Source organism: Drosophila albomicans, chromosome X, assembly GCF_009650485.2.
Source record: "Drosophila albomicans strain 15112-1751.03 chromosome X, ASM965048v2, whole genome shotgun sequence".
Classification (NCBI taxonomy): domain Eukaryota; kingdom Metazoa; phylum Arthropoda; class Insecta; order Diptera; family Drosophilidae; genus Drosophila; species Drosophila albomicans.
The window spans coordinates 11,973,711-11,996,785 of NC_047627.2; the positions used below are offsets into that span (position 1 = coordinate 11,973,711).

Below are 23,075 nucleotides of genomic sequence, written 5' to 3' on the forward strand. Positions count from 1 at the left end.
GTGCTAAAGTTTTATGCATTGTCACAGTACATACACAATGCTGGCACATTCCACACATCAAATTTGAATTGATATTTGTCGCGTTATAATAATAATCGATCAGTCAGCGTAATCTTTTGCGGTAATTGCGGTAATATCCCGGGTCTCCTGCTCTAACCGGTACTTCATTAAATTTAATAATTAGACGTGGTTTCTGTGAAGTGTTTAACAAAAAATTAAGCAAAACTTTGCCGGTAATCAATTAATCAAGTTCTAGAAAACATCCATCTAACATTCTCTGAAGGTCAAAAGAGGTTGTATTTTATTGATGAAATTATTTGTATTTATATACTCTTCGTATGATTCCATATTGAACACTCAACATATGTACAATGGGCGCAGTCAAAAGGTAATTCTGAACAGCAAACATGATCACTACTTTTTGCATGCGGGTGGAAATTTTTGACAATCAGAAGTTTTACTTTTAGTAGTAATATTAATACGTGTAATTAGGGATATTTGTCATTTAATTTAACAATAACTCTATGTACTTCAGTTCTGACATGTTGTAAATGTTATCTATTACTTATGCGACCATTTCACAACTCGACAAAATCGTTTTTCGGCTGTTCTCAATCCGTTTTGAAAGAACCAACATACATACATATCATATGTACATGTATTGGCATTTCTCTTACTGCTTAGTTTTTGCTAATATCAAATTTTTGAATTCTAACTGGTTAACTTGAATCAAGAATTAACTAAAAATTACCCGAAAATGTGAATATACTAATTCTATACTATATAATGGTAATATACTATTAATTTAAAACGAGTTGGTAGTTCCCGCGTTTGCGTTTGAGTTTAAACTGGATTCGGAATCGTATTTTCTCTTTTTCTATTAATCAATGTTTCGTGCCGTAAAAATGTTTAAATCAAAGCGAATATAAACGCCTATTATATGTAAACTTTGTGCCCAAACGAGAGCTTTTTCAGTCTTAATAGCAGAAAATTCTGCATCCACATATCTCCAAGAATACAAATATTTGGAATAAAGGGTTCTATAAATAGAATGTCCCATTAAACTATTTTCAAAGCTGTATTTGTATAATGCTTTTTATATGTACATATATAGTTTGTTGACGTTTTATTAAACATTTATAACAATTATAAGTAAGTAATTATTGGGCTATAACAACGCCAAAATTATGTTATTATTTTAAAGGAAGGAAATCGCATTTTTTATACCCGCTATCCATAGGGTAGAAGGGTATTATAACTTTGTGCCGGCAGGAAATGTATGTAACAGGTAGAACGAGGCATCTCCGACCCTATAAAGTATATATATTCTTGATCAACGTCAACAGCCGAGACGATCTAGCCATGTCCGTCTGTGTGTCTGTCCGTCTGTCCGAATGAAACACTGGATCTCAGAGACTATAAGAGATAGAGCTATAATTCGACAGCATTTGTTATGTTTGCACGCAGATCAAGTTTGTTTCAAATTTTTGCCAAGCCCACTTCCGCCCCCGCAAATCAAAAAAATCGAATAACAAGCCTAATTTCAAAGCTAAAGTTGCGAATTTTGGTATATGGGCAAATCCCACGTGTCGCACGCTACATTCGCACGATTTTAGCTAATGAAAATCAATTTTTTGGGAGGTTTTTTAAAGATTTACCGTAAACTTTTGTTATGTGTTTAGAGAGAATTGAGAGTACTTTCGGAGGGTATAAGATTTAATTTCACTGGAGTCACTGTTTTGAAAATAATTAATAAAATTGTGACGTGTCGCACGCTACACAAAGTGGAAGTTAGTTTCAAAATTTTCATTTCAAACGCAATTTTCAGCGAATTCTGCAAAATAAACCCTATGAAAGTTAATATCCTAAAGAAAGTTAAGAATATTAGAAGACAAAAACTGATCGTTTGGTCTTAATAATGTTTATAGATTTTTAGCAAAGCCGTAAACCCATTGTGTCGCACGCTACGTGTCGCACGCTACACTTTTTCCGCTGGCATTAACATAAGATAAAAATCTTTTTATTTAAACTAAACATTATTTATTATATTCATCAATGTGCTTTACAATTATTTCAACGTGATTTACTTTTGATTTGTATGTGAGCCCAAGCAGAGGCAAAAAATTGTGAAGAATACAAAAGGGATTTGAAGGTGTGCGCAGAGCACGAATTTAAGTAAAATTATGAAAATTACAAATAAAATTGGGTTTGATACAAATTTGTGCATTTTTAATGATCGAAATTTCTTTTTTGCTTTCAATTCTTAAAATTCGATGTCTACTTTAATGCTCCATATAAAAAAACATTACAAAATGTGAAATTTAAAAATTGGTCGCTGGTGGACTGTTTCTGGGATTTGCCCATATACAATACTATAGTAGATATGATTCCTGAAAATTTGCTTGCGATCAGATAAAAATTGTCGAAGTTATTAAAGAAATACTTTTGTATGGGCAAAAACGCCTACTTACTAGGGGTCTTAGTTGCTTTGGCCGACAATCTGGTACATTGTCCCGTCTATGGTATATTTTGAATGGTGTACTATATTGATATACTAAATATACCATTTGGTATATTTCTAGTATTTCTGTAGTACATTTGGTATATTTTGAGAATAATACCGCAAAATATATTGCTTTTATTTAAAATGGGTAGCGGGTATCTCACAGTCGAGTACACTCGACTGTAGCTTTCTTACTTGTTTTACGAAAGTTTTAGATTTACAATCTTATTCTAAATCTAGATAGTCTCGTGCCCGTGTCCGGTTAATACGGTGTTCACTAATACGCTAATATGTTAAGATATGTATTTTTTATACCCGCTACCCATAGGGTAGAAGGGTATTATAACTTTGTGCCGGCAGGAAATGTATGTAACAGGTAGAAGGAGGCATCTCCGACCCTATAAAGTATATATATTCTTGATCAGCGTTAACAGCCGAGACGATCTAGCCATGTCCGTCTGTCCGTCTGTCCGTCTGTGTGTCTGTGTGTCTGTCCGTCCGTCCGTATGAACACCTAGATCTCAGAGACTATAAGAGATAGAGCTATAATTTTTTTTCGACAGCATTTGTTATGTTTGCACGCAGATCAAGTTTGTTTCAAATTTTCGCCACGCCCACTTCCGCCCCCGCAAATCAAAAAAATCGAATACCAAGCGTAATTTTAAAGTTAGAGTTGCGAATTTTGGTATATATAATAATAACTATAGTAGTTAAGATTCCTGAAAATTTGGTTGCGATCAGATGAAAATTGTCGAAGTTATTAAAGAAATACTTTTGTATGGGCAAACACGCCTACTTACTAGGGGTCTTAGTTGCTTTAGATGACAATCTAGTATATTGTGCCGTCTATGGTATATTTTGAATGCGGTACTATATCAATATACCAAATATACTATTTGGTATATTTTTAGTATTTTTGCAGTATATTCGGTATATTTTGAGAAAATTATCGCAAAATATATTTCTTTTATTCAAAATGGGTAGCGGGTATCTCACAGTCGAGTGCACTCGACTGTAGCTTTCTTACTTGTTTCTTCATACTTAAGTTTCACTGAATCTGCTAAGAAATCTAAGGTATGCAAGGATAAGTACAATAGCTGTGACATGTCTCATTGTATGTATTTCAATTAGACATCTTGTACAAACGTATGATTGTATGTATATATTTTGGCAGCAAACGTGAAGAAACTGCAGAAGAAACTGCAAAAGCACCTCGAAGTATCATGAGAAGAATGGTCACTAAACAGGAAATTGAATCCTTTCTGTCAACGCCAAAAGTAAAAAACAATTTTGGTATAAATTGTATATTCAGTATATTAACGCAATTTTTGTTGTAGATTGGCAAAGGCACCTTTGGAGAAGTTTATAGAGGTACTTTGGATGACGGAGATGTGGCTATCAAAGTGCTACACGTAACCGAAGATACAAAAGAGAAGGCTCAACGAGAAATTACAACAATGCGAACGGTTAAACATAAAAATATCGTTGAATTTATTGCCGAATTGTATGAAATACCAATGCTTTATTTGATATTCGAATTCATGGATGGTCCCTCTCTACACAAAATCATACATAACTACAATGATCATAAGTATACAAACGGGGATGCCATTAACTGGCTAATTCAAGCAGCCGAGGTGCGTAGTATAAATCTGATATACTGAATACTGTATATAGTTTATATTAAAGCAGTATTTTATACCTTTATTAGGGCCTTAATCATCTACATAGCTTAACACCAAAGCTAATTCATCGTGATGTGAAGCCAAAAAACATACTCCTCAATAGTGAGAAGAGTATTGTAAAGCTCTGTGATTTCGGAAATGTAAGGCAGCTTGGCTCTTGTATGTCAAACGAGTCTGGCACACACCGGTATATGGCACCTGAAGTAAGCTTGAAATCCTTTTCAAATTCAATTGCTGAACAAATCTTTTGACGAGCAGGTCTACAATGGCGTGAAATATACCGAAAAATGTGATGTTTATAGCTTCGCAATAACCGTTTGGGAAGTCTACAGCCGGACGAATGCTTATGGACCCGATAAACAAAATTATCAGATACTTCTTACTAAGGTGTCCACTGAAAGTATGCACGTGCATTGGTCAATGTTGATCTAGTTAATACAGTATATATTTATTTTACAAAGAACTATCGTTAGAGGGCATACCAAAGTATACGCACAAATTGCTGGAGAGGAGCTGGAGAACGGAGCCAAAAACCCGACCGACCATAAAAGAAATTATGGAAGACTTAAAGAAAACTGATTTCTGTGAAAACTCTCTTAGATGCACTCGCATTGAGGGGCTATCTTCGTCTACCCAAGAATAGTATCTGGTTTGGAAAAAATCTGATCTTTTCATGTTAACGCATGCCATATTATCACATGTCAATACCTAAAAGAATGCATATTTGTGTATGCAAAAATTTAAAAAAATGGTGGAGAAAAAATATGTGCACATGAGAGAGGAGTCTGTAAAACATATACACAATATAATACTGCCTCAATACTTAAATACTTACATCGAATAGTCGTTTGCAATATTATTTTAGATAGCGAGAGACTTAAAATTAAAATTGAGTTGGGTGCATTTATAAACAGATTAATGTATTTTGACAAATTTGTATACAAAATCAAAAAAAAAAAAAAATCGTTTTTATAACTAATTATGTTTTTAATAAAATTATGTGAAAAAAACATTTTATTTTTATTTTTAGAAAATTTTGTTTGTAAGCCAATAATAAATTTAGTTATTTTATTTTATAGGCGTTATAAAAGCTTTTTATAAATTAAAGATGTAAATCTAAAATATATCGATAGTTCGACTAATATTTTTAAACCTTTAACTTAAAAAAAAAAGAAAATCAGGAAGCTACAGTTGGGTCTGCTCGTCTTGTGATACCCGCTACTTATTTTGAATAACATCGAAACAAAACGATATTATTCATGAAATATACCAAAAATATTACGCTATCCCAAAAGCTATATTTGGTATATTTATATTAAATTCAAAATATACCATAAAGTACAAAACATACCAGATTTTCAGCCATAGCTTCTGACGCTTCCAGTAAGCGTACGAAAAATTTGTTAAATAATTTTCTTAAACAGATAGAATGTTTATTATAATGGCTTTGTATCTAAATGTGTCCAAGTTACTTCTGGTGTGCCCCAGGGTAGTCATTTGGGTCCTCTATTGTTCACTGTGTTTATAAATGATCTTCCTTTTATTATTGAGCATTCCCGTGTACTTATGTACGCCGATGACGTTAAGCTTTGCCTGACATTTAATGATAGTCTTGCGAGCTCACTGTTACAATGTAACCTTAATCGTCTAGAATCTTGGTGCAGAGTAAATATATATATATATATATATACCCTATATATATATATAGTATAGGGTTTATCAAGATAGGATTGAGTCGGTGCAGAAACAATTCTTGTTATTTGCTCTTCGTAGTTTAAATTGGAATCCTAATATTAGATTACCACCTTATCGCAGTAGATTTTTATACTTGCTACCCATAGGGTAGAAGGGTATTATAACTTTGTGCCGGCAGGAAATGTATGTAACAGGTAGAACGAGGCAACTCCGACCCTATAAAGTATATATATTCTTGATCAGCGTCAACAGCCGAGACGATATAGCCATGTCCGTCCGTCCGTCTCTATGTCTGTCCGTCTGTCCGTCCGTCCGTATGAACACCTAGATCTCTAAGACTTTAAGAGATAGGGCTCTAATTTTTTTTCGACAGCATTTGTTATGTTTGCACGCAGATCAAGTTTGTTTAAAATTTTTGCCACGCCCACTTCCGCCCCCGCAAAATCGAATAACAAGCGTAATTTAAAAGCTAGAGTTGCGAATTTCGGTATATTCAATAATAACTATAGTATTTATAATTCCTGAAAATTTGGTTGCGATCAGATAAAAATTGTCAAAGTCATTAAAGAAATACTTTTGTGTGGGCAAAAACGCCTTACTAGGGGTTTGAGTTGCTTTGGCCGACAATCTGGCACATTGTGCCGTCTAAGGTATATTTTGAATGCGGTGTTATATCGATATACCACATATACTAATTTGTATTTTTAGTATTTTTGCTGTATATTTGGTATATTTTGAGAATAATACCGCAAAATTTATTGCTTTTATTTAAAATGGGTAGCGGGTATCTCACAGTCGAGTACACTCGACTGTAGCTTTCTTACTTGTTATTACTAAAACTTCCTTCTCTATTTCTGATCATAGAACTATGCCAGGTGCTGTTTTCATACAGAGACTAATTAATGGTAAAATAGACTCCTTGGAGCTGTTAAGTCAAATTAGTTTTGCAGTTCCGGTCAGGATCACTAGGAATTTTCTTCCTCTTCTCATCTCTCGTAGAACTACTAACTTTGCTTCTAGCTCTTTAATATTTTTGAAATAGCATATCGATATACCAAATATGACCTTTTATATATTTTAGTATTTTGCAGTATATTTTTGAAGAATAATACCGCACTGTTTTGCTTTAATTGAAAATGTGTAACGAGTATCTCACAGTCGAGCACACTCGACTGCAGCCTCTGACTACTTAGTTCTAATGATGTTAACTGAGTAAGCAATTAAAGGCATAAGCAAGCCTGATTGTGCATAAATGCACTCATTCATATCTTGATAGTACTAAAGCGATCAAATACTGCAAAACATAAAACGCAAAGAGCAACATTTCAAGGTTCTTACTGAGCGGGTGAATGACTGCGATAGCTATACTCTCGCTAAGAGAATTCGTTGGGTTATCAAATTTTAAACAAAATATGAGTAAAATAGGTGTGTTATAAATCATATATGTATTATAAAACTTCAGTAACTCGGCAAACTACTATAAGAGATATGTTATATAGTCAAATCAGTTAAATGTAGACTCATAGTGAAATTCTTATACTTAAGATCTATCACTAAATATTTTTAAAATTAACTTTAACTTTACTATACTAACATATTTATTCACTAAACACCAATTTTATTGTACACGCTATCAGCTATACGCATGAGGGGGAATCACCGAATGCCAATACCGGAACTGATAGAACATTCACTTATATTCGTTCTCCAAAAACTGTTCTCCAATTCATGCAGACCCACTGAACACTTAAACACTTTTGTCAATACGTATGTATTTATATGTATATTTTCTCAGTACTTGCAGTATAAGCTGATATAATAGAAGAAGCCGATTACTCACATTGATAAGGCAATCTTTCACTTTGGATTGTCACCGAGAAATCAGTCGGCATTTGCACCTCGAAGAAACATGAGAAGAACGGTCACTAAACAGGAAATTGAACGCTTTCTGTCAACGAATGAAGTAAAGTATGGTATAAATTGTATATTCAGTATATTAAAGGAACTTTTGTTGTAGATTGGCAGAGGCACCTTTGGAGTAGTCTATAAAGGTGCTTTATGTGACGGAGATGTGGCTATCAAAGTGCTACACGTAACCGAAGATACAAAAGAGAAGGCTGAACGAGAAATTACAACAATGCGAACGGTTAAACATGAAAATATCGTTGAATTTATTGCCGAATTGTATGAAATACCAAAGCTTTATTTGATATTCGAATTCATGGATGGTCCATCTCTACACCAAATCATACATAACTACAATGATCATAAGTATACAAACAAGGATGCCATTAACTGGCTAATTCAAGCAGCCGAGGTGCGTAGTATAAATCTGATATACTGAATACTGTATATAGTAAAGCAGTATTTTATACCTTTATTAGGGCCTTAATCATCTGCATAGCTTAGCACCAAAGCTAATTCATCGTGATGTGAAGCCAAAAAACATACTCCTCAATGGTGACAAGAGTATTGTAAAGCTCTGTGATTTCGGAAATGTAAGGCAGCTTGGCTCTTGTATGTCAAACGAGTCTGGCACACACCGGTATATGGCACCTGAAGTAAGCTTGAAATCCTTTTCAAATTCAATTGCTGAACAAATCTTTTGATGAGCAGGTCTACATTGATGGCGTGAAATATACCGAAAAATGTGATGTTTATAGCTTCGCAATCACCGCTTGGGAAGTCTACAGCCGGACGAATGCTTATGGACCCGATAAACAAAACTATCAGACACTTCTTACTAAGGTGTCCACTGAAGGTATGCACGTGCATTGGTCAATGTTGATCTAGTTAATACAGTATATATTTATTTTACAAAGATTGGCGACCATTGTTAGAGGGCATACCAAAGTATACGCACAAATTGCTGGAGAGGAGCTGGAGTCCCGAGCCAAAAACCCGACCGACCATAAAAGAAATTCTGGAAGACTTAAAGAAAACTGATTTCTGTGAAAACTCTATTAGGCAGACACTCATAACTGGTGTCAGCCCAAGCAAGGGGTCTGAATAAGAGAACACTATGTACATATGTATTTATATCTATCGTTTTTTTGTATCTATCGTATATTCATTAAATATCCCCAACTCAACATTTGCATATCGCATATCGTTTCTATAGGGAATAGTTGTTATAGCGATGTCAGACTGCAGCTTTCTTACCTGTTGGTTCACCTCGAGTGCTGACGAAGGAAGATATTTGCGCCATGCTTGGATACATTTGGCCAATGCCAGTGCATTGGCGATTGCATTCGGCCATTGGCAATTGCAATTGCAATTGCAATTCCGATTGCGGGCTGCGTTACGTTTTCCGCTTTGTTTGAGGCCTGTCGATTGCATGTTGTAACAGGTTGGCTTGCAGTCGGGAATGCAAACTGAGCAGCAGCAGCAGCAGCAACAGCAGCTGATAAAAGTATCTCGAATGTAAAATTCTTAACGTTTCGTTTTGGAATTTATTTGGTTTTTTGTTTTTGTTTTTTCTTTTTTTTTTGTTTTTGTTTTCTTTGCTCTGCCTTGTTTTCTCATCTTGGACCAAGTTGAATGATTGGGGTTGGGACTCACTCACTGGGCTCGACTTCGGTCCGGGATCTTGGAATCGCGGGGTTCAGAGCTTGGGTCTGTTACTGCGCGGAATGCATTTACGTATTTCTTTCGTTTCGTTTCGTTTTTTTTTTTGCCCCCAACATTTGCCTGGCCCGTTTGTAATTGGCAATGAAAAATTCCAAGTGTTTTTCAAAGTGCTCTTTAGATGGCCTAATGCAAGCCAGCACAACAACAACAACAACAAGAAGCAAGCAAACAAACAAAGAAAGCAATTTCACAACATGCACACCTACCTTACATAGTTAAATACATATGTTTCAATGTGAGTTGCTTCGAAAAGTAATACAATAAAAAAAAAAAAAAATACAAAACAAAAAAACAAAAATGTTGAAACCAAACAATAGCAGAAACCTTGCAGCTTGTTGTCCAAAGATGAGGAACTCTTCGGGGCAGTTGTGAGAGGGGAATAAGTGGAGTGTAGAGTGAGGAGGGGGTAGGGGGAGAAAGCATTACAAACTGTTGCTGTTACTTGTAATCCTGGACTTCTTCTTCTTCATTTTTTGCTCTGCTTGCTGTTGTTGTGCTCGCATCAAGGTAGAAAAAGAAAAAAAACCCAAAAGCCATATTAAAAATTCCAAAGCGCAAAAGAAAATATTAGTGCACAGTGCCTGCATTTTGCTCATTTAATGTAAAACATTTTTGCCACATATACGAGAAATGAACACACACACACACACACACGCACACACATACACGATATTTGATTGTTTCACATGGATTACTCATCGACAAATAATCGAACAAATACATGATGCATTTAAGAACCCAAAAATCGCACTTGTTAACAAAATACTACAAACGCAACGAATTAATAATAATAATAATGACGTCATACCGAAATGAAGCCTTATCAATTTCATATTCTAATCTAATCTAATCTAATCAACTTAATGTATACCATAGCTAGACGAGCCGGTGTCGTTTCATTCATTATTATTGAATTGTATTAGCTGTAGCTCACGTGATTACACATGTTTTGGCAATTGACAACAAGAATTACAACTTCACAAGAATCGAAAGTACTCCCATGAAAGCCACTGATCTATTTAAGCTAGCCATAGGATAGAAGAGAATTATAACTTTGTACCTAGAAGAAGTGATCTACATACGATCTCATAAAGTACCATATATATATTTTTGATCAACTTCCTTCTCCATCTATCCATCTCTGGTATATTTTATATGTCGAAGTATATCAATATACCAAATACAACCTTTGGTTGCTCTTAGTATATTTACGGATATGTTTAATATATTTTCGACTCAATTGAATATGCTAATATACAAAATATATCATTTGGCATATTTTAGTATTTTGGTGTATTAATTTAGTATATTTTAAGAACAATACCGCAATGATTTCTTTCATTAAAATAGGTTAGCGGGTATCTCACAGTCGAGCACACTCGACTTTCTTGCTTAATTACATTTTTTTTCTAATTGTGCAATTAATTATTAATAAAATTTCAAAATTCATATTAAAATATATTGCCCAAAATTAATCTTATGATTACTTTGATTTAATACTATGCTAAAGTTAAATCTTTTATTTTTGTCCAAGTAATTTATTTATTTCACTACAATATCAAATATGCTAAAATTACTTAAGTTTTATTAATGATCAAATTAAAAAATCAAGGTACATTTTTTCTGAGAACATATAAATTAAACAGAGAACCCCTCTCTTGGGCGGACGCTTTCGCTTGATATTTGATTTGGTACGATTATCTGAGAAAATTTTGTTTTTGTTTTTATACCCGCTACCCATAGGGTAGAAGGGTATTATAACTTTATGCTTGCAGGAAATGTATGTAACAGGTAGAAGTAGGCATCTCCGACGCTATAAAGTATATATATTCTTGATCAGCGTCAACAGCCGAGACGATATAGCCATGTCCGTCTGTCCGTCCGTCCGTCCGTATGAAACACTGGATCTCAGAGACTATAAGAGATAGAGCTATAATTTTTTTTCGACAGCATTTGTTATGTTTGCACGCAGATCAAGTTTGTTTCAAATTTTTGCCACACCCACTTCCGCCCCCGCAAATCAAAAAAATCGAATAACAAGCGTAATTTTAAAATTGCGAATTTTGGTAAATACAATAATTATTATAGTAGTTATGATTCCTGAAAATTTGGTTACGATCAGATACAAATTGTCGAAGTTATTAAAGAAATACTTTTGTATGGGCAAAAACGCCTACTTACTAGGGGTCTGAGTTGCTTTGGCCGACAATCTGGTATATTGTGCCGTCTATGGTATATTTTGAATGGTGTGCTATATCGATATACCAAACATACCATTTGGTATATTTTTAGTATGTTTTAAGTATTTTCGGTATATTTTGAAAATGATTACGCAATATTTTGCCTTTATTAAAAATGGGTAGCGGGTATCTCACAGTCGAGCACACTCGATTGTAGTTTTCTTACTTGTTTTTTGTTAACTTATAATTTCTTGTAATTTTGTATGATGGCTTGGCCTTAAATATATAGTATAATTTTGACATATTTTTAAAAATTAATAAAGAAAAATATTAGATACGAATTGAAAGACGAATATATTTTTTTCTTATAGTATTGTAGTTTAATTTACTATTTATATATAATCAGAATTAAAATTTAACCTTTTTTGAAAAAGAAAATATTATATGGACACTCTAGTGATTGTCCGTTTAAGAGAGTCGTTTGCAGTCAATCAATTTATTATAATTTTTTATCTTTCTGATGATTAATGTAAAATAAGCATAAAAAGTATTTTCGAAAATTACGCAAATCTCATAAAATATTTATGTCCACTATATATACTATATTTCTGATTGGCATTAACAGCCTGTGTATGATCATGCCACACTCATTTCTGTGTGTAACAATAAAAGAAAAAAAAAACCAAAAACAGAAAGAGCAATATTATTAATTAAGCTCCAGAGAGTCTGCACACTATTTTCAGTCTAGTGAAATGTGTTGGAATCTACATGCATATAAAATTACTTGACTAACGGTAAGAGCTAGAAGGCTGCAATTTTTTTGTTTATTTTTTTCAGAAAATAGTTTCGATCGTTTCTCAAAATGACTAATTTAACTATTTTTAATATCGCTTTAAAATGAAAAGCAGTAAAATTTGTGTTTGCAGCTTTTCGCTTTATGTTCGCACTAATTTGAAAAATTAACTATAAACCTGCGCCTGGAGTTAGTTAGTTAGTTAGTCTTGTATATTGCTGGGAGACCGGTGATCAAGGCGATCATCAAGTGGCACAATCGAACGATTGGCATTAATGTGATGTTGGATTAAGATGTACTTTCGCATTTACAAATGCACTATCTCCGATTATAATGTAAAGCCAAATTTATGCAAAGCAAAACAAAAAAAAAAAAAACTGCACGAGTCGCTGAATGTGTGAATGTGTCTATGCATGTGTGTGTGTGTGTGTGTACAAATGAATGAATCGTTCATTTAAATACGAAAGTCTTTTGGCTAGACTTTGATGCTGTTGCTTAGTACACACATATGTACATATATATATGTATATGCATATATGTATAGGTTTGTACGAACATGTATGTAGAATATGGGTATGTATCTGAATATCTCATCTTGAATAGTACTCGTATTTTATTCGTTTTGCTTTGTGTTTGTTGCTGTTGTTGTCTTGTCTTGTGCTGCGTTTATATATAGACAAGCTAAAACCAAAAACCAACCGACTGCGGATCGACATAGACATAGACATCAACATCGAGGCATCATCGACATCGCCATCGCCATCGCCATCGAACGTCTGCACACATGCTGAGAGCTGTTTTGTTCACTTTCAACACACTAGCCTTAATGTCTAACGATGTTTTGGCCCCTTACACGCGTGAAGTAGAAAATTATTTATTTTTAGTGCGCGCGCAAACGCCGCAAACGCAAACGCAACCAAAATCAAATAATGAACGAACCGAAAGGTTTTCGAGAGCAAATCGGCAAAGCATTGAGTAATTCCCCCCATAGAACAGGTCACTGCCACCTTCTCCTTCTCTTCCCTTTAAGATATTTGCCATTCTTCCAGGCAATAGCACACAATACAAAACATATATGTGTGTATAAGTGCGTGTGTGTGTGTGTGTGTGTGTGTGTGGATAGTGGGCGGGCTGGGTCAGAGGCAGTAGCTAGCACACACACACACACATACGCATACACAATGAGTTACAACTGTCAAGTCGATTGCCGCTAAATCGCTCAAAAGCTCAAGACTGTGACGGCAACGGCGACTGAGATGTCGATGCTTCTTTTGGCTTCGGTTTGAGCAGTTTTGGCTTCGCGAAATGCACGAAGCTCAATTGCCGAATGGCACCAATCCCAACCCCTGGGAGTCCACGCAACAACAACAACTACAACAACCCCAAAGACATCGTGTCGGCTGAGCAAAGAGTGACAAACCGAGCACGAGAGAGAGAGAGAGAGAGAGAGCGGAAAGTTGCTGTTGAGTTATATTCATTTGCTGCTTCTGTCTCAGATTCAATTGCGGTGTGCGTGTGGTGCTGCATGCTGCTACTGTATAATTGTGTGTGTGTGTGTGTGTGTGTGTGTGTGTGTGTGTGTGTGTTGTGCGTGTGCCCACAATAATTATGGCCATTTCATAATTTCTAGTTTGGCTTTGGCCCCGCAAATTGTGCGCGTCTTTTGATGAATCGCCCCCCCACAACGTTAACCACGACGCACACACACATTCGTACGCGCTACGCTCTCTCGCTCTCACTAGCTCACACACACACTGCATTGAGTGGAAGTTTTTTTTTTTTAAGAGCTTTGAGTGAAATGGCGCAAACAGCTGTTTTTGGGCGATCCAGCAACATGCAGCCAGAAAAGCGGCGGCAAATTACGAACTCCGCCAATATGCGCAACAATGTCGATGTCAAACAAAAAAAATAACAAAACCTTCTAAAAACCTTCCCTGTTCGCCTCAGCACCCCACAGGCAACTAAAACTTCTGCTGCCCTCGGCGATTGCGGTTTCAACACGCAGATCACATGTGGCACCCCATTAGGCGTTACACTTGTAATATCATTCACACATACATACATACATACATACTTACATGTGAATATGTATGAACAGTTGTTTGCATATGCTTATGTATGTATGTTTAGTTCAATTTATAGCAATTAATGCATCGGAGGCGTGCATTTTAAATGCATGTGGCCAGTGACAATTTCATCGGGTTCAACAAACGCAAATTACATGCACACACTGCGCTTTATGTACGTATTTACATATGTACATATGTAACATACAAGTATCTAGATATTTTCATACACTTTTAGTTGGTGACTTGGTTAACTTATGAATGAAATTGTTTGTAAAATCTACTTGACAATTATAAATACATTTTCCTCCCAAATATTGAAAATAGAATTCTCAGAATGTCTTAGAATCAAAATATATATATACATACATATATCCTCTATATCATCATCACAAATTTACTCATTCAATTTACAAATTAATCCCTGGCATTGGTACGAGGTCAAATTTGGCCAGAATCGCCGCCAAAACCTCAAATGATGAAACCAAAATAGAAATCAAATGATTTGTGTTAAGTGCCGCGTTGAGAGCTTGACAATCGCCGCATAAGTGTATCTTTTAGGAGTCTCCTCTCACACACACACACACAAACACACGCACACTCGCTTGCATACAGACACGCATTTCCACGCACGTGCAATTGCACTCATTTGTCTCTTTCTATGAGACAAATCGACTTTGAGCGCATTTGCTAGTGGAGTCTTCTTAAACCGTTTACAGTTCATGCCATACCTTTTCATGATTAACATCCTTACACACATACATATGTATAAAATAAGTGTTTAATCGGGATTGAAATTTATATTATTTATTGCACTCACTTCATTTACAATAAAAATTTTAATAAATACATAAATTGTGGACACCATTTCTTAAAGTTTAACATATGGGTAATTCCATGGCGAAATTTGTCCCGTGCGAGACTTTTTACAGTGCACTGCAGTGAAAATAACATAAACTGAAACAATTTTAAAAATAAGTGAATGTTATTCTTAAAGATTTAGATAAGCACTATATTTAGAGCTAAGATTGATTTTAGGAACTTGATCTGTTTTCCGATAAAATATATAATTTCGTTCATTTTTTGGTTTTGCGTACGAATTGGTTAATTTTTGCAATTATCACAACAAAAAACAAAACAGAAAGAAAATCCCAAAACCGTTCTTAGCTCTAATTAAAGTACTTATCTAGAGCTATAAAAATAAACTTTTCTTATTTTCAAAATTGTTTCAGATTATGTTATTTTCAATGTAAAGAGTCTCGCACGGGACAAATTCCGCCATGGAATTACCCATATGTATTTGTCATTTCATTCTAAACACTAAAAAATTACACGAAAATGATAATTCGATTCTATTGTTTTGCTTCAACTTATATTTATTTTAGACAAAAAAAATTATATTAATAATAATATATTTATGAGTTTATTTAAAAATGATTCTCTTTTAGAAATACTAATGTTATTCAAAAAAAAAAAAATTATTTATGAGTTTATTTAAAAATGATTCTGTCACAGAAAGTTTAAGAATTTCAAAATAAATCTTCATCCTTGATGAAAACAGTTAATGTTAAATCACTACATTTTTTAATATTTTGGCACACAATTCCCTTTTAAATCTATATCAATATAATTAAACAAATTACCTAATATAGCTGTGAATCGGTTTAACTTAACCAAAAAATTAAATATGCTTGGTTTTTTAATTAAAATAAATAAATAATGTCGTGCATACATATGTATGTGCATATGTACATATGTAGAAGGATATTTCCTGAGTGAGGAACACATTTGTAAGTCTTAAATTAAATAATATGGTTTATCGGTATTATTTTTATTAACAGGGTTTATATTTTTATGGATGCTTATGCATATTATACGTTATATTTGTATTCTTATATTATATTATATACTTACATATATATAGTAAAAAAAAATCTTCCGAAAAAGATTAAAATATAGTACTTATAATTTACTCAGCTTCAAAGTCGTGGTATCCTCTGTCTGAGCTTTGCCGCACCGATAAATAAGATGTAATCCATTGGCTTATGAGACATCAACTTGAAACTCTAGAGAGCATGGTTTGAGCTCGTGAGACAAGCTTTCTAAATGGTTAAGACTTACAATTATTCCATGTTTCGATTACAGTATTCATTAAATCAAGAAATAGGTACATATTAATATGAATTTGATAGATATCATTTAAAATTGCAAATGCAAAGGTTAAATTAATTTGTTCTGTCTTTATAACATTTAACAACAATATGAAAATATAACACGCTTTAATCTTGAAACCATACAACGTGTAAACATGGCACACATACACTAATGTATGGATACTTATTGAGAAGCAAGTCGCAGCAAGTGTTCTGCTTATGCGTGTATGTGTGCGTGTGTGCGCCTAAGGAAAGCGCTCAACACCAGACAAGCCAAGCAACAACACGTGTTTGAGTGCAACTCAATTCAGCAGCTAACCAGAACAAGAACAATAACAACAACCACAACAAGCAGAGCAGTGGAAAGCAACAGCGGAAGCTGATTCATGCGCTGTGCGCACTCCACTCGCTGCTCGCTCTCATGCAGTAGTCAACAGCAGCGGCGACGACAGCGACAGCGGCAAAACCAGCAAGAACAACAACAACATGATTCTCTCTCACCAATCATTGTTTTCTCGCTCTAGCTTGTTTACTCTCTTGCTCTGTGGCAGTCGCCATCTCTCTCACACTGTCGCTCTCTCACTTTATGTTGCTCTCATTGTGCACTCCATTCAGCTGTTGAGGGGACCAACTTGGTGAGTAAATTTGCTGTATATTCTGCCCTATAGCGTGTGTGTGTGTGTGTGTGTGTGTCGCGCGCATATCCAACAAACTGTTGGGGCTCGGTCTTCGTTCGTGTGCTCTGCTGCTCGTCTGCGTGTGTGTTCGTGTGTAAGTGTATTGTGTATGGGCTGCCTGTATGTGAGCGTGTGTGTGTGTGTGTGGGTTGGTTGGCAGTTTTATACTGCACGGCTCGCTCGCGCGCAATGAGCGCTTTTTGCTGTTTTAATTTTTGCCTGAAATACATTTTGAGCTAATTTCGTATTGGTAGTTTTGTTTATACCGTCGGTTGTGTTGGCGTCACATTTTGTATGCGAAAGCAAGCGCAGCACACGTAGTTAACAAATTCAACCAAAAAAAAAATCAACAAAAAATTCAAATAGCCAAATTAACCACGAAGCATAGACAAAAATTTCTATTGTCTTATTTATTGTATACAATACAACAAACCGAGAAAGAAAAATACAATAAGTTTTATGTTTTTTTTTTGTTTTAATATGTGTACTATATCTTTGGCACTCGTCGTCGTCGTCGGGGCCGGAGAATTGAGCGGCGGCGTGTCTAAGAAAAGTGTTTAAGAAAATGCTCAAAGCAAGCAACAGTAACCGAAACAGAAACAGAAACGGAAACAGAATCCGCCGAATTCGTTTTCGCATTCGCATTCGAATCATCTGTTCAGATACATGAAAAGTGCCGCCTACAAAACAAAACTTGACAGCAACAGCAATAGCAACAACAACAACAACTAGAACGGCAGCAGCAACAGCATAACATATTATTCGTATGTATGAGTGTATAGCCAAAAGAAATTAAATTAAATTCGCAAACGGAGCAACGGCGAAAAAATCAAATTATAATTGCATATACACACACACACACAACAACTACACATCTATGTACTACATACATACAAGTGTATGTGTGCTCTATGTAAAATAACTTTGTGCTCTGCCCAACCAAAGTGTCGTCTACGTGCGTGAGTCCGTGTGTGTGTATGTGTGCGTGTGCGGGCGTGCGTCTGTGTGCGTGTGCGTATATTTCATGTGAAAACACTTTTGTTGTTGTTCTTGGCACACACACACACACGACATTCATACAGAATTTTTTTGCGCGCGTTTCCACTAGTGTGCGAGTGTTTCAATTTTTTTTTGTTGTGCACTTTTTTTTTTGTCGTGTTAAAGGTTGCAGCAGCACCATCGCGAGGGCAACTGTTGCACAAACTCAATCAGAGAGCGAGAGATGGCATAAAAAAATAAAAGCTACAACGCAGCAGCAATAACAACAATAACAAACAACAACTACAACCACAACAACTACAGCGACAGCGACAACAGCAGCAGCAGCGATTGCGCGCCTTTTTTATGCATACACACACATACATTTGCATTAATGTTATTGTGTGTGTTTAACTTTTTTTTTTTGATTTTTTTTGTTACTCTCGTCTCTGCATAATAAATGAGACAGAGAACAACAACAACAACAACAACAGCAATAGTAACAACTAAACACATGTTGATGTGTGTTGTTCAAATTTCAATTTAGTTAGAGAAAAGCAAAAAAGGCGCGCCCAGATAAGATACAGTTAGGCGGAAGAGCCAGCAACAACAAGAACAGCAGCGAACACCGACGGCGACAGCGACTGCGACGGCGACAGCAGCTTCACCTGCCAAAGCAAAGCTTACAGTCTCAGAAGACGACAAAACTAACATCATCAGCAGCAGCAGCAGCAGCAGCAACAACAACCGCAGCGCGGCAGCAGAAGAAGAAAAAGAAGAGAAGAGCAGAGCAAAAAGCACAGCTAGAATTGCGCTGCGACGGTGGCGACGACAGTCGCTGAAGAATATGCGACTGTCACACATGTGTTGTTCTACAGCCTCAACAGCAGAAGAAGCAGCAGCAGGTGTGTCTGTGTGTGCGCGCGCGTCTCTGTGTGTGTGTGTTACATATTTGCAGCGACAACAACAACTATCAGTCACTTTGTAAATGAAAGCAAAACACACACAACAACAACAACCAAAAAAAAGCGAAAACAAACGAAACAAGAAAAACAAAAAAAAACCCACAATGTTATACATGCTTGTAAAGTGGCATTAAATTGCAACAATAACAAAAATCAACAACAGCAGCAACAGCAGCAGCAGCAACAATAATAATAATAATAATAATAATAATACATGGCAACAGCGCCCACCAAGTGTCAATAAAACAACAACTAAAGCAACAACAACAGCAACAACAGAAGCAGAAGGTTGCTCTCGAACTCGAATTCGAAGTTAAAGACGAAGTCGAATTCGAAATTCAGTCTTCTTGCACCGCCGCCGGCGGCAATCTTCAAATTTTTGTGTCAACGCTGCACTTTCGAGCCTTGTGTCTTCGGCTAACGGCATTTTTCGTATTTATTTATTTTATTTTTTTTTGTTCCATTCGTTTCATTTTCAATTCAGTTGTGTGTGGATTTTTTTTTTTTTGTGAGCGGGAGGGGAATGTGTCTCAATTGTTGTTAAGTGAATGGTGCGCTCGCAAAAAATAATAATAAAAATAAAAAGAAAAAATCAAATAAAATCAGAAAGCTGAGTGAATGCAGTGAATCAATCAAATCCATCAACAATCGCCGCATCTCAATTTTGCAACTGCAACAGGAGCAACAGCAACAGCAACAGTAACAATAACTGCAACACAACAGCAACATGGATTGTGATTATTCGAAATTTCTATACAAAAGTAAGTACAACAAACAAATATACATACATACATACAGATTGATAAACTGCCAAAAGCAAAACCATAGTCCATCAGTTGAAAGCTCAAAACGTTACTAATCACAAAAGCCGTCGGATGATTCATATAGGGCGAAACAACGGCATATCGCGTAACATCAGCAGCAGCAGAAGCTATCGCTTAATCTGATGCGTGGCCATTGTTATCGCTCTCCCCCTCCAAAAACAAAATAAAAAATAAAGCTTTATTTATATGTATATATGAATAATAATAATCTATTTTGATATGCTACATACTTATATATAATGAAATATATTACAAGTACTGCAGCACGATCAGCAGAGTGTTACAGACCCCGACCATTCATAATATGCTGAGAGTATGACTATTCGATCGACTCAGATAGCATCGGAGTCATTCACGCCTCGCAACCACATCAATTGACTTCCTATTCGCTTTTTCTCCACATCCTGAAACGTTGCGATTCAAAAGCTGTTATCTCCAAAAGCTTTATTAGCATTTTGGATAGCTTTGAGATAAGTGCAATACTGGGATTATGACTATTCGATCGACTCAGATAGCATCGGAGTCATTCAGGCCTCGCAACCACATCAATTGACTTCCTATTTTTCTTTCTTTTTCTCCACATCCTGAAACGTTGTACTTAATACGATTCAAAAGCTGTTATCTCCAAAAGCTTTATTAGCATTTTGGATAGCTTTGAGATAAGTGCAATACTGGGATTATGACTATTTGATCGACTCAGATAGTATCGGAGTCATTCATGCCTCGCAACCACATCAATTGTCTTCCTATTCGCTTTTTCTCCACATCCTGAAACGTTGTTCTTAATACGATTCAAAAGCTCTTATCTCCAAAAGCATTTTAAATAGCTTTGAGATAAGTGCAATACTGGGATTATGACTATTCGATCGACTCAGATAGCATCGGAGAAGTAATTCATGTCTCGCAACCACATCAATTGACTTCCTATTTTTCTTTCTTTTTCTCCACATCCTGAAACGTTGTACTTAATACGATTCAAAAGCTGTTATCTCCAAAAGCTTTATTAGCATTTTGGATAGCTTTGAGATAAGTGCAATACTGGGATTATGACTATTTGATCGACTCAGATAGCATCGGAGTAGTCATTCATGCCTATTTTTCTTTCTTTTTCTTTCTTTTTCTCCACATCCTGAAACGTTGTATGTTACTTAATACAATTCAAAAGCTGTTATCTCCAAAAGCTTTATATGCATTTTGGATAGCTTTGAGATAAGTGCAACCCATGTACACACACTTTAATAACGTTGTTTGTAAACGTTTCACTGGCTTTGGCTGCATCTTCGTTATCTGTTTGAAAAGATTCCAAGTTTTTTTTTTTTTTGATTCACGTTATCTTAGAACATTTTATCACAATCTGTGCTAGACTATGTTATAAAGTGAAAAGCGGGAGGGGGAAAAAAAAGTATCACTCTTTAAAGAGTTGCTCCAAATTCCACGTCAATTTGTAATTAATGAATGTGAAGTTATTGCAGTAGTTAATAAATGATTGGCATAAGCATTAGCCAGTTGTTGCAATTGTTAAATTTTATTTCACTGCAATTCCGTTAATTATATCGATCCATTAAACATAATAAATAAAAGATTCGGAATTTGCGCTTAGTACAGTTTATTAGAGCACTTACTTTTATACTACATATATATATACATATATGTATATCGTATGATCAGTTTACAAACTGAAACTTTTATGAAACGCGACTACTTGAATTCGAGTTATGAACCGTTGCAAGTTGACCATAAAAATCAACAATGAGAAAAATGGTGACAATTGCTTTTGTAAAAAAGAAAATTTGGAATTCTATCTACGAGTATTTACAAGTTTAAGCGAAACTTTGTCAATCCTAAATGGATTTTAGGTTTTTCTTGTTTTTTTTCGTTGAAGTAACATATCTAAAGTGAATTCATTATATTAAGATATTAGCTGAGAATTGTTAAAGAATACTCAACTGTTTCGTTAATTACAGTCTACATATTTTAATAAGACTTAAGTAAAATCAGAGCACAGTGTGTGCTATAAAGCTTGTCTCGGGGAAAGATCTGCTGCAATATACAACACTTTGCCAGAGCGAGAGAGAGAGAGAGAGAGAGACTCATTTTGGTTAAAGATTTATTTTAACTGCTGACTAGTCGAGTCTAGCGACTAATCTGTTGCCAACTACGTGACTTAGACACATCCATAAATACATACTTAGTATATAAATATATACATATATATATGTATATATATATTTGCAAGTACTTTTGTATATATCAAGTTTGAATTCTTCGCTGCGAGAAAGTCTTGAAGATATTTCGCTAGGGAATAGAAGAATAGAAGGAAGCTAATGCAAATCTTTGCTCTGTGGATAAAACTTGTTTTTTTTTTCTCTTTTCTGTGTGTGTGTTTTTTTTTGACTAGACATACAAAAAATGTGAGTGATCCGCAGCTTGGGGGGTAATACGATGCCAGAAGATAAGTAAAATCGCGGTTTTCTTCACATCAATGAGAAAGCAAACTATAATTTCGGATATTTGATATTTATTTTGATGGGACTCTTTTTTTGAAAACATTTCCATTTATAAGTACATATTGTATACACTACGTTAGAATTGCATTTGTTGCCAGAATGTCAGCACTTTTATGCGTCACATTGCGAGCGAGAGAGGGACAGACAGATGATCGACTAAGAGCGAGAGAGAGAGAGATGAATGTTTAAGGGCGCAATTTGCAAGCTCAACTCATTTTCTTATATTGGGTATACGAAATTGAATCCCTTTGCCACTTTATCAGTATTATTCATGGAGCTCTGTTTGGATAATTAGTATTGCACTTGCGAAAAAACGCTGACTGCGACTGCGACGGCGACGTCGACTGCGAATGGCGATGGCAGCGGAGAAGAAGGAGAAGGAGTTGGGTAACAACTTGGGCGAAAACAGGAAAAACGTT

At 35.4% G+C, this 23,075-nt stretch overlaps 2 protein-coding genes across 7 annotated transcripts in view; both read left to right on the top strand.

The window, feature by feature from the left end:
• The first annotated feature begins 52 nt into the window (after positions 1-52).
• LOC117577945 (putative mitogen-activated protein kinase kinase kinase 7-like) lies at positions 53-8,911 on the top strand. Of its 5 annotated transcripts, none has more exons than XM_052002886.1 (6): positions 53-388; positions 3,678-3,780; positions 3,841-4,140; positions 4,215-4,391; positions 8,500-8,644; positions 8,706-8,911. In XM_052002886.1, exons 1-6 carry the CDS (start codon positions 372-374, stop codon positions 8,894-8,896), a joined length of 933 nt encoding a protein of 310 aa, XP_051858846.1. In that variant the 5' UTR covers positions 53-371; the 3' UTR covers positions 8,897-8,911. The 5 variants fall into 5 exon arrangements, with proteins under 5 accessions (XP_051858846.1, XP_034118870.1, XP_034118864.2 ...); XM_034262979.2 differs by lacking the exons at positions 3,678-3,780; positions 3,841-4,140; positions 4,215-4,391 and adding exons at positions 7,679-7,846; positions 7,901-8,200; positions 8,268-8,444; XM_034262973.2 differs by lacking the exons at positions 53-388; positions 4,215-4,391 and adding an exon at positions 8,268-8,444 and having other exon boundaries at positions 3,639-3,780.
• An 8,743-nt stretch (positions 8,912-17,654) lies between these two features.
• Positions 17,655-23,075, top strand: part of LOC117563487 (protein scalloped) — a 74,522-nt gene continuing 69,101 nt past the window's right edge. Inside the window, exon 1 of one of the 2 annotated variants that reach the window (XM_052002815.1) lies at positions 17,655-20,086. In XM_052002815.1, the coding sequence (XP_051858775.1) occupies positions 20,053-20,086 (34 nt within the window). In that variant the 5' untranslated portion in view covers positions 17,655-20,052. The remainder of the gene's footprint in view (positions 20,087-23,075) is intronic. The other variant, XM_034241893.2, reaches the window with a different exon arrangement.